The sequence below is a fragment of the Candoia aspera genome, chromosome 2 (assembly GCF_035149785.1).
Source record: "Candoia aspera isolate rCanAsp1 chromosome 2, rCanAsp1.hap2, whole genome shotgun sequence".
Taxonomy (NCBI): domain Eukaryota; kingdom Metazoa; phylum Chordata; class Lepidosauria; order Squamata; family Boidae; genus Candoia; species Candoia aspera.
Window position 1 is genome coordinate 231,701,937 of NC_086154.1, and position 12,232 is coordinate 231,714,168.

The 12,232-nt window shown below is 38.3% G+C and overlaps 1 protein-coding gene and 1 long non-coding RNA gene across 2 annotated transcripts; one reads left to right on the forward strand and one right to left on the reverse strand.

Moving 5' to 3' along the window:
- On the forward strand, positions 1–2,027 carry CARTPT (CART prepropeptide). The gene is made up of 3 exons (XM_063296736.1): positions 1–144; positions 542–625; positions 1,798–2,027. The coding sequence occupies exons 1-3, from the start codon at positions 1–3 to the stop codon at positions 1,903–1,905; spliced, it is 336 nt and encodes a 111-aa protein (XP_063152806.1). The 3' UTR covers positions 1,906–2,027.
- A 167-nt stretch (positions 2,028–2,194) lies between these two features.
- Positions 2,195–5,792, reverse strand: LOC134492582 (uncharacterized). The gene is made up of 2 exons (XR_010067472.1): positions 5,706–5,792; positions 2,195–2,275 (listed from the first exon to the last, which is right to left on the reverse strand). It is a non-coding gene; the product is annotated as an uncharacterized LOC134492582 (long non-coding RNA).
- Between the last annotated feature and the right edge of the window lie 6,440 nt (positions 5,793–12,232).

The window sequence follows — 12,232 nt, forward strand, 5'->3', positions numbered from 1 at the left end:
ATGGAGAGTTCCCGCCTATTCGCCCTGGTAGGAGCCGCTGTACTGTTGCTTGCGGGAGCCCACGGTCAGGAAGAAGGCGAGCTTCAGCCCCGAGCCTTGGATCTCTATTCCACCATGGAGGATACATCCCACGAGAAGGAGCTGGTATGTTTTCCAGCGAGAAAGCATGGGAATGGGCGGGCGGGGCTATAACTGGTCTCTGGAGCTTCCTTTACAATTTTCCGATGTTAGTCTTAAACTGCCTAGCTATTCCGTCTTCACCTTTCGCATCAGACGCAGTCTTTGGAAAACTTAAAGCCATTCTAGGAGGGCGATACGCTGAATAGGAAGGAAAGTTGGAAGTGAACAGAAGCTTGAAAAGTAGGAAAGAGCTAAATGAGAACATCAGGTCTACCATCTCTTAATGCCCACCTTTCTCAATAGTCTGTGGGAGGCTGGTCCAGCTTTCTCTTAGGTTGTCAGGTGCTTTGCCTCCCACTCTTTATCCAGCCTCCTCAGGCTGCTTGATCTATAACTGATAGGATGATTTGTGTGTCTGCAGATTGAAGCACTGCAGGAAGTCCTGGAGAAGCTGAAAAGCAAACGGCCCCCACATTATGAGAAGAAGTATGGTCAAGTCCCCATGGTGAGTGGTTTCTGATTCCACCTCACAAAAGTTGTTTTTAAAATAGTACATTCCCTGAAGTAGAGCTAGGTTGGTGGGGATTCAATACTAGGAGGCTGATTGAGAAAACAACTTTTCCCTAGCAAAACACCAATAAGAGTAAAAGCTTTCACCCCATTGTGTTTTTTAATCCCCAGATTATCAAGACAGGGCTTGCATGTTCTGCCTTTCCTCACATCAAGCCTTTGGTGCCCTGCTTGAAATTACTGAAATATCACTTCAGTGGGTGCTCTGTTCCCTTCTTAATATCCTAAGGCTGAAAATATATATTCAGTTTCTTGGGAGTTAATCCCAAGCACTGGATTATATTGTAAATACTTTTACTTTGAAGGAATTTTAGTGAGGCTTAATCTGTCCCAAACACGGTAATGCATATTTATGCTGCATATTTATTTGAGAAGAAATTTATTTAAATGAAATAAAACTTCTAGTAGTCACACCTAGATTTCTACAGTTGGATCATTAGTATTCTTTGCATATGTTTTACGCTATTACTTAAAATTGAAATCATTCTGAGACTAAAGTATAAAAAGAAAACAGTCTAAATGAAACACTGGCCATTCATTTCCAGAATGAATTAGACTTCCTTCCTCCAACTACTTTTTTCTCAATTAAAATATTAGAAGATGGAGTTCTTGTTTACTCTGAAACCCATCATTCTACTAGCAAGGTTGAAGAGAGAGACAAATCTTATTATCAATGTATGCTCATATTAGTGGAGTTGTAGGTTTTGGTATCTCTTATTTTTAATTTTTAGCAAAAAAACTACATCTTGATTAAAAAGATAATTGATTACTTTGGTTGTGATCTATTTTTTTAAAATAAATATTTCTAGACATATTGCTTGTGAGCTTTTTGGTGAGGTCTAGAGATGTGATGTTTAAAGTGATTTATATAAAATGTCCAATATTGATACAGAAAGTCAAATGAAATATTTCCTCTCATTCATTCATCTGATCTGTTACAATATAGAAGTAGTTGAATATTAATTTCAGTCCTTAAAAATCAGGTGTGGAAATGCAAGCCTCACACATAGACTTAATATTTTTGCAGAAAAAAATCTTTTACTATGTTCTTTTCCTCTGGTCCAATGCGGTTTCTCTCTTGATCTAACTTGTTGCTGTTAATAACAGTGTGATGCAGGAGAGCAGTGTGCAGTGAGAAAAGGTGCCAGGATTGGAAAGCTCTGTGACTGTCCCAGAGGAACATCTTGCAATACTTTTCTCTTGAAGTGCTTGTAAAGAAAAGTCCCTCCCCCAACCTCTGGAGAACAGAGAAAAAAGCCAGTTGCCTTGCCTGAAGAATTTATCCTGAGATACGGATGCAGGTGGGTGGGGTGGAGAATGGTCTGTATTCATCACGTACAAAGTGGATGGGTGAATATACATATTCAAAGTGGGTGGGGGAAGGGAAATAGGTGTAAGGGTGACGTGAACTGTTGCTTTTAGGATTTCTTCTTGCCATTAGTTTCCTTCTTTACTCCTGTCCTATTTTTTTCCTATATGTGTACATCAGTGTGCAAAGAATGAATTGATATTTTCAAAACTGTATTTTTGAATGTAGAAGGTCCTCATGAAAATTAGCTCTAGAACATTCATTAATTTACTTTCCCTGAAATATAAATACAAGAAGAAATTAGAGGACAGATAGAGGGGTTCACCAAATTAACAATACATAGGAATGGTTAAAAGGCACAAACACAAATATTTAGATATGCAAAGATATACACGTGTACACCAACTGTAAGTAAACAGAGGCACCATTCCAAAAATAAACAACTCTAATAAACAACTCCTTCATTTCAGTTTGGTAGTAACTTCAACCCAGTATCTCCAGCTTCCTCAGGCAGTCATATTTTTGAAATAAATAGCAGAGGAAGCCACTTAGATCCTGTCTGCTAGGATCTTTTGAGACTACGATGAAAAACAAGGAATCTTTTTCCTTGATAAAATATGTAATGGAATTCCTGATGTTTCTATCTGAAAGAGCAACATCATAATATGTAATTATAACTGTAATTCAAATACGTATCAAATAGTGATAGCCTGGCCAAGTCATCAGCACATGTCTGCTTCTTGGTTACTAAGTAGAAAGGTTTGCCACAAGTCTATGTTGACATCATGGACATCAGTATACATATTCAAGAATATTGCAAGGACCTACTTCAAATAAGTTAAAAGTTCTGAATGTTCATCAACAGTTTTTTCTATTAAAAGCACTTATATTAGGTCATTGTTCATTGCCCATATAGCATTGTTTTGGGGGCCAGTGCACAAATCAGTGCTTCTAAGCAACATCATTGTTATACTAATTCCTCTGTTAAGACTTGGTCAGGATCGAGAAGAATTGGCTGGGCATCAGAAACGCCAAACACATGAGAAATGAAAGAGCTATGAAATGTATGAGGAGCCCAAGAACAACCATCTTCTAAAGTTGCATAAAATGATGAAACATAAAACAGTTTCAGTTTTGAGATACTACTTCCCTTAATCTGAGATTGAAGAAAGGTATAAACATGTACCACAGAGATGCCTTTTCTTTCAAGACAATAGCCATTTATTTATGTGTACAATTCAACTGTATTGTAATGGGTTCAAGCAATTTAAAGCAGAGTTACATCAGTTCACATTTTACAGATAAGCATATGTCAAACTATGAGAATGGATATCTATAATGGAAAGATTCTAAGAATTTAAAGCACATAAATCTGTTACTTCTATAACAATGTATAGCTCAAACTTCCAAATATTTTTCAATAATGTCCTATTGTCTTTTACTAATTTATTTGATCATTAATAAAATCATTGTTAAAAGGTCCATTTCTAATGTAGTATTTTCTTTTTCTTTTTGTGACTACTTCCAGACCTTTTGGGATAAATATGTTTAGATTTCTTGATTAAAGTAATATTTTTTACCAGGACAAATATATGTGTGAATGGATATGTGAATGGCAATGTTAAAGCTGTGACAAGGTATTCATCTGATTGGGCAGAAGGCAGGATATAAATAAAAACAATAAATAATTGTAGTAGTTGGCCAGGTTAGATCTTTGGAGTGATCATGTGCATTGGTCTGGATGTGCTTTATCAACAAAATAAACATCATCACAGCATCACAGAGCTGGTATGAGTCATTTTAACGATCAAGTGCAACCTCACATTTTATTTATTTATTTATTTATTTATTTATTCATTCATTCAATTTGTCCCCACCCATCTCCTCCGATTGGGGGACTCTGGGTGGTTTACAATAATCGATTAAAACAACAGCCATACAATAAAATAAAATATACAAATATAAAATTATTCTAATAAATAAATATAAATAGGAGTAAAAAAGTAAACAAGTCCAAGTGGCAGGAGAATCTAAAACAGTCCTTATGTGGGAGGAGTGGTCTATAGCAGCCATCCCCATGTAGATCTATTCCCCTCTCTGCCCCAAGCAAGGTGGCAGAGCCAGGTCTTCAGACTCCTCCAGAAGGCCAGGAGCGATGGGGCCAGTCTCACCTCCGGGGGCAGCATGTTCCACAGGGCGGGAGCTACTGCAGAGAAGGCCCACCTCCTGGACCCCGCCAAATGCAGTTCTTTTACTGATGGGTTCTGCAGCATGTTCTCTCTGCATGTTCTGGTGGGATGGGCTGATGTAATGGGGAAGAGGCGGTCCCTCAGGTAACCTGGTCCCATGCCATGTAGGACTTTAAAGGTGATAACCAACACCTTGAATTGGACCTTGAAGCAAACTGGTACCCAATGCAGCTCGTACAGCAGTGGTGTTACATGTGCCCTTCTAGGGGCACCAAAAACAGCCCGCGCAGCTGCATTCTGGACCAGCTGAAACTTCCAGATACTTTTCAAGAGTAGCCCCATGTACAGCGCATTGCAATACTCTATATGAGAGATAACAAGGGCATGAGTGACTGTTCGAAGGGCCTCCCGATCCAGGAAAGGGCATAACTGGTGCACAACATGCAGCTGTGCAAAGGCTCTCCTGGCCATGGCTGCCACCTGCTCTTCGAGCAGGAGCTGGAGTCCAGGAGGACCCCCAGCTTATGCACCATGTCTGTCTGGGACAGTGGAACCCCATCCAGAACCAAAGATGACAATGTCCCAGATATGGGAGAGCCATTAAACCACAGCCACTCCATCTTACCAGGGTTAAGCTGAAACCTGTTGTTCCCCATCCAAACCCCTACAGCCCCATTTAGATTTATGCAGGAATCTAAATTAAGCATTCATAATGAATGGTTGACTAGCCTCTTCTTTAACACATCAGTTGAAAAAGAGCCCACTACCCCCTTCAGTCTTACCAGAACAATATTTTAGAAAAATAAAGGACGTGGAGAGAAGAAAGATTGGTATCAGCTCCAAAATATTGGTAGCTGAATGATCCTTGAGATGGATGATTCTCTTTATATTAAAGGTATAAATGTGGGATTCATGTGATTTAAGGGCTGCAGTCCTGTATGTTGTATGAAATTCCAAGAATTCCAGGGCCATGTAGTCAACTTAAGACAATTTGCAGGTAGTGCAGGTTGAATATGGGGACAATGTGAATCAGTTATGAATGTGAAAATTAGACTTGATTTTAGCACCAACAGCAGTTTTTTTACAAGCTATTTTGCCTTGGCATCAAATCATAATATCTTTACATATCAACAATTATACTCCATTATCATTAGCCTAAAATATGTTCTAATTTTGCACTCACTATTATTGGGAGAACTTGAAAGCTTCTCTTCTGAACAAGCCTAATAAATATATTACCCAAATACAGATTTTTAAAGAATTCTGGGTTTGAATATAAGCATAAATTTAAAGGGTGACAGAAGGGCATTCTTAAAGCAATACATTTATAAAGAAAATAAAGAGTCAATCAGTCTTAAAGGATCCCAGATGCACCATGCATACATGTGGTCAAGACAAGCAATACACAGAGAAATTAATATAACGCAGAAATTACATTTTATTGATCTGGATTGGTCACAAGTGCTTAGTATTCATTTTTAAAAACCATTGAAATGATACTTCTCTTATGAACTCACCTATTAATTGGGATTAGGCTTTGCTGCAACTCCTTTGCTGGAGTTCTTGTAGTAAGGAAGTTTCAGTTACTTGGCAAATGGCTGAGCCAGGAGATTGTTCTCATTATCTGTGCAAACACAGGACAAATCATAGAACTATAATTCCCAATGCTCATGAATCATAAAGATTAAGCAGCTTTGGAACTAATTCTAACATTTCAAACTTCTTATCCCTATTAAAAAAGCTTATGGATTACTTCTAACGTTAAATGAATGTATTTACGCAATACAATGTTATTCTTCTCTCTCCACATCCCCTTCTCGCTATGAATCTCAAATGTGCCCCTGAGACTCCCATAACTTTCCAGAGCAGATGCTGTACAGTAATGAATCTGCTCCATTGTTAGAACAGTATCCACTGGCAGATATTATTGGAACTTATCTACTGCTTAAAGAAAACATAACCAGCAGACCTGTAGCCACCTCTTCTAAGGAGCCACACATGAGTTTCTTTTGCATAAGCCCTTGCCATGTTTCTGAGGTTACATTGCATTGAGTTCCTGCCCTGAGATATAATTGAACAATCTTATAACCTATAAAGAAATAAGCACTAGTTTGCTCTTTATATTGTGCTTATTCTCTTTTATGGAAAAAATGCTAAATGATAGAATTATGAAAAACAAGTTAATATGCAACTGGTCTTTTATGTATCCTGATATACAGTAGACTCTCAGTTAACTGGATCCCATGGGGATTGGTAGATGCTGGATAAATGTAGTTTCTGGTTGCTTGAGAGTTACTATTAAATTTTATTTAAAGTATTATTTATTCAATTTTTTTCTGGTTGCTTGAGAGTGAGTTCTGGTTGCTTGAGGGTGAGTTCTGGTTAACTGAGAGTCTACTGTATTATTTATTCAATTTTTTTTGCCGGTTGCCTGAGAGTGCCAGTTGCTTGAGTTCCAGTTAACTGATAGTCTACTGTATAAAGTTACACAAACAGAGAAAAATCAAGAGAAATAATTAACCATTGATTTCAATGTGAACCAAATGTGACTTAGTATGAGTCCAACCAAATCAATCAAGGTCTGTGTTGCAAGGAATACACAATTTCCCCCAAATTAATAAAAAGTGACACAGACAAACAATTCTTGTCTGAAGCACTTTGGCTTACATCCATTTTCTTGGTGGTTTTCATTAAGTTGGCTATCATATAATCACATGAAGCCATGTACCTTCTTGAGTAAATCTGATGTTCTCATTAATATATCCTAGGATGTGAGTTGGGAAGAGGTGCTTTTCATGTATAATGGACTAATTAATAAGCTAGTTAAACATCCACAGCAGATGAATTCAATATTTGAATTAAGTTGCAAACTAGGAAGCTGGAATAAAATTTATATGGAAGATACACATATGAAACAGTCATGTGCATATATTTGAAGGGTATTTGAATGTGAGCATTTCCACCACACTCTCTAGTTTCTTGGCAGAGTTGACTTAGCTTCTCTACAGTTTCTGTTCTTCCTTTTTCAGTAAGAAGGCTATGCTGTCACCCAACACAATGACACAGATTGTGATGAGACATCATTGGATGATTTAAGCCTTTAACAGTTAATTCAGCCTAGCATTTGCAAGTGTCTTGAGTCAGCAGTCTAACCAGTAATAACACTGTCTACAACAATCAGCATGTATGATAATATTATCTTGTGTGTGTGCATATGTATGAGCTGAAAGGGTAAGCATTCTTTCAATAAAAAATCTATGAAAATGTAACTGGTATAGGTTAAAGTATCACTGTATTTTCAAGAATATCCACGAGCATACAATTCTGAAGACATATGTCAACAATTAAGGACTGTGGCTGCCACCAGGTACAAGATGGGGAGAAGTCTCATTCTCTTCTCCCAGAAATATTTTGGGTTTTACACACATTGGTCTGCCCTCTTGCTGCTCCTGGATTATGTAGTACTTTCTGCTAATACTGCTACCATCTATCTTGGGAGAAAGGGAATGGCTTTGTCTGGCTTCTTCCCCTTTAACACTGTCTTGTGAGAGTGAGAGGGGATCTCACAGCCTGAGAACTTACTTGCCTGTCAACTCAACATCATAATAGTACTGATGGTGCTGCTGCTGATGGAGGAGGAGGAGGAACTCTGTAGCACCACCTCCTGGCTGTAGTAGCTTTGACACATGTGGTCAAAGAAAAAAGCCCCCTGTTGTTCAAAGAAATATTGAAAAAAAATACTATATTAAAAAAATTGCGCACTGAAATAAATCATAACACCCTGATGGAGAATTGTAACTGAACGTATTTACCTGGACCTTGGAGATACAGGGAGCTCAACAGCAAGGCTTCCACCTGTCTTCTCTGGATGCCCTACTTTTCCCTCTCCATCCTACAGAGGGGTTGCCCTGTGGCTAGCTTCCACCTCTGCATCTGCTAGACAGCTTTTGTTGCCAGAGGTACCTTTCTCAGAGCAGAGACCTAAGAGCAAGTTTTCCTTGACTCCTGTTCTAGTCTCACTCCCTCTTCTGCAGAGATATACCAGAGACCCACCTCTGACTTCTCTGCCTTCCCTAGACATCCCTCTATCCAGGATTTCCCTCAGATCTCCTTCCTATAAATCTTTTGCCACTCATTCTCAAGAACAAATCTTTTTCACCAGGTGTGGTTGGCTGATGGAGGAATCTCTTCTGGGGCTTCTCTGGGCAAGCTTTTATTGTTTTTACTCTTTCCTCTTTTTGAGGCTAGGATTCCAAAATGACTAACCGGGTTTCTCTCTAGTCAAAAAGGGGAGAGCTTTGGCCCATTCTCTTTATGTGCAGGTTTCTGAAGTCTTTCAAAGAAGAATAGTAAGGATGGTCATGGGACCAGAAACTAAATCTTTTGGAGCAGGAATCTGAATTTGTTTAGCCTTGAGAAAAGAAACTTAGATGGGATGTGATAGCAATCTTCAAATACCTGAAAGAATATCACACAGATATGTTCTCTATTGTTCCAGAGTGTAGGATACAGAAAATGTATTTAAGTTACAAGAAGGCAGATTCCAGTTGAACGTTAGACAAAAAATACCATCAATAAGAGCAATTTTTCAGTAGAACCAATTATTCAGAGAAGTAGTGAGCTCCTCTTTACTATTGTGCATATTCTGGCAGAGGCTAGACAGCTAACTGATGCTTTAAATTGGATGCCTGCACTGAGCAAAGGATAGGACTCAGTGGCCTAATGATCCCTTCTGATCATGTAATGCAATGACCAAAATACACACAGCATATTCATCCTGTATAGTTCAGTTCAAATGATAATAACAATTTTACTATGTATCAGTTGCAGATATCTGCCAGAAGCCATGGTAGAGGTCTCCTATCACCCAACTGAGTAATGTTGTCAATTTTCCCTTCTGTGAATGATTGACTACTTAATGATTGTACTTCTTCCAATTTCCATCTTACTTTATATTCCTGATCCACAAAGCATTAAATGGAGAATATAGGATTACTAGATGTTCAAAGAGTCTTGGTTTCAGAAGTAAAGTTCTTTAGATGCCTTTAAACTATCCTTGCAATTCTCTTACTGGGTTATGCATTGAAATCCTACACACATTTATTACCTTAATGAGTTTGGTAGACTCACTGCCAGGTAAGCTATCAGTTGTATTACAGTGTAAACCAGTTGAATATTCAAAAAAATGTTTTGCCATATACTATAGCAATCTAAGCTCAAAGGAAATAGGATATAAAAATATCTAGAAATTTCATTGTGTTCTCAGTTTCACACTTCACAGCATTAGACTGTCATTTTTTTTTTTGCCAGATAGAAACACTTCTTTCTATTTTAAGAAATTATTCACTCCTCTCCTGGCAGATTAAAAATAGTTTATATTTTTCTCTTCAGCATACTTGAGAAGTGACAGTTGGAAACAATGTCTGAAGTATTTTAATAGGTTTAGAGATGTCCAAGGGAGGAGAATCATCTGCCACCATTAAACCTTTCATACTTCTATAACTATTGTGATTATAGATGTTACTTTGTAAAAAAATTAAACAGTTCTGTCCACTAATGGTGCAATCACATCTACTTAAAAGCAATTATTACTAAGTTTATTGGGATTTATTACCATATACAGTAAATATAGACAGAGCCTGTGATAAATCATCGCTTTGGGCATGAGGGATGGGCAACTTGAGCCCTTGGTCTAATTCAGTGTTTCTCAACCTTGACAACTTTAAGAGGTGTGGACTTCAACTACCAGAATTCCCCAGCTAGCATGATCAGGTCAGACTGCTACTAAGATCAGGTCAGACTTCTACTAAGAATTATCTGTCCTTTTTCAGAGCCAGTGCTTGGAAGAATGCGGGGGGGGGGGGGGGGAGAGAGAACAAAATGAATTTTGCCACTTGTTTTGATTTTTATCCCATACATCCTTGCGTCTACTCCCCCCTCCACACAGTCCCTTAAAGATTCCTCTTATACTAATCTACCCTTTTCTAGCAGAAGAAAGATTGTGCATCCTGACTTAACCATTAATATTTTATGTAAAAGACACAAATCAGTTGGCAAAGCATGGGTGTGGCAGTTTGACCTAACTGCAGAATATTAAAAAGAAAATAATCACAATAAAGATATGTACAATATATCTTGAGCACTGTCAGAAGGAAGCTTTTGAAACTTATTTTGAATGTTGGCTTCCTGAGAACTCTTCGACACCCATCGTTTCTCTGCACATTTGTTGGTGAGCATACAAAGTAAAACAACCAATGAGCTGGGAAGAGTTAACAAGATGTATATTTACCAAAAGAAGAAAAATGACAATCAGGCACTTGTCTGGAAAAGGAAAAGGCACTTAGATGGAAACAAGAGCAGAATATATATGTATGTTTCCAGCATACATATTCATTTAACTAATATTCATATAATTATGAATGGCCAAGCAAGATTATATTAAGTCATGTCCACACTGCTCTTCTTGCATTCTGTAGACATGCTCTCTTTATCTGCTGATCTGGACCAGTTCTGACCAGCTTAGGACTAAGGTGGTCATGCCAACTCTTAATAGAATTTACTTCAGATTTGTTCAAGGCTATTTAGTCCTTGCTACTGCCTGCTTATTTATTATTTTTCCCTTTATTGATCTAGCTCCCTCCACAATGGAAGTGGTTACTAACAGATTTATGTTAGTACTTGTGTACTACCTACTTGTGTAATCAAAAAGAATTTGATTGCTAGCTCCTTGTTTTGTACATCATGACACTGTCTTGCTTGACATGGTACTGCACATGCCTTCTGAATATAGGGCTGAAGTGTAGTCTTCTCCTTGTGCAATTAGTTTTGGGCTCCCTCAAGTCATAGATCTCCATGAGCTGAAGATAGATAAATGGAGATAAATGGATATAAATTAAAGTTGGCGTCTCCCTTTAAACTTTGTTTAAAGTTTAAAGCATGCTTAAAGAGTCGCTTTTATAGTAAGATGGGTGGTGTATCAATTGAACAAATAAATCATCTTCTGAGTGGAGAGAATAAATCATCTCCAGTAGAATCCCACAACTTGAGGATGTTTGCACTGTTTCTACAGGAAAGACTTAGGTGGGACAGCAATCTGAAATGAAGAAATAATACCCTTCCCTAGCCCTGCAATCTAAGTTCCCAAGAGGTAAAAAGGCAACTGGTTATACAGTTGTCCCTTTATGTCCATTGGGAAAATCTTTAAAGAAAAACCTGAACTTTTTTGCAAGAGACATGGACAAACTCCATCTTTAGAGTACAGAACTAATTCCTGGTCTGAAAGATTAATTTCTGGAAAACAACAGCCATATGGGCATGTTCCAGAAGAAAAATGGATCATTCTGGTATGCTCCAGAATATTCCATCCCCAGGATAGTGAGTTTTGCATGCAACTAGTTTTAGTCTACTCCTAAACTGTAACATTATGGAGCTTGCTTCAACGTGAGAGGCAATATGTTCCATATGTGCCATGCCACCAAAAAAAAGCAGACTTAGCAACAGAAGTTAAGCACATCTATGCAGGAGCCACAGAAGGTGCCCACACCTAAGAGTGGACTATATTGGGAGTGTATGTGGGAGTAAGTAGTCCTGTGAGTAGCTTGGGTCTAAGCCTTGTAAAGCTTTCTATGCCTTTGTGAGCATCTTGAATTGGTATGTAAGGTAATCAGCAACCAGTTATGTAGCTGCACTCTGAGCCATCTGCAATGTCTAGACTGCCTCACATGGAGCACATAAATTACAATAATCTAACCTTGAGAATATCGGTACATTAATCACTGAAGCTAGGTCTCACTTCTCCAGGTAGGAAGGCACATGATTTATTACCTGAAGCAGATAAAAGGCCTTCCACGCCACCAGTTTTATGTGGCTGTTTAGCATCACAGAGAAGCCCCTTGGCTGCAAACCTGTTCCAAAGAGGGTGGGCAGTCCCATTCAAGCAGGCCTTTCTCTCAAATCCTTGTCTGCATTTAGTTTCATATCACTTCGTTTAGTTTCATAACGGAGCAACATCTGATCCTTTAGAAGCTGGTGTTGCTCAGAGGTC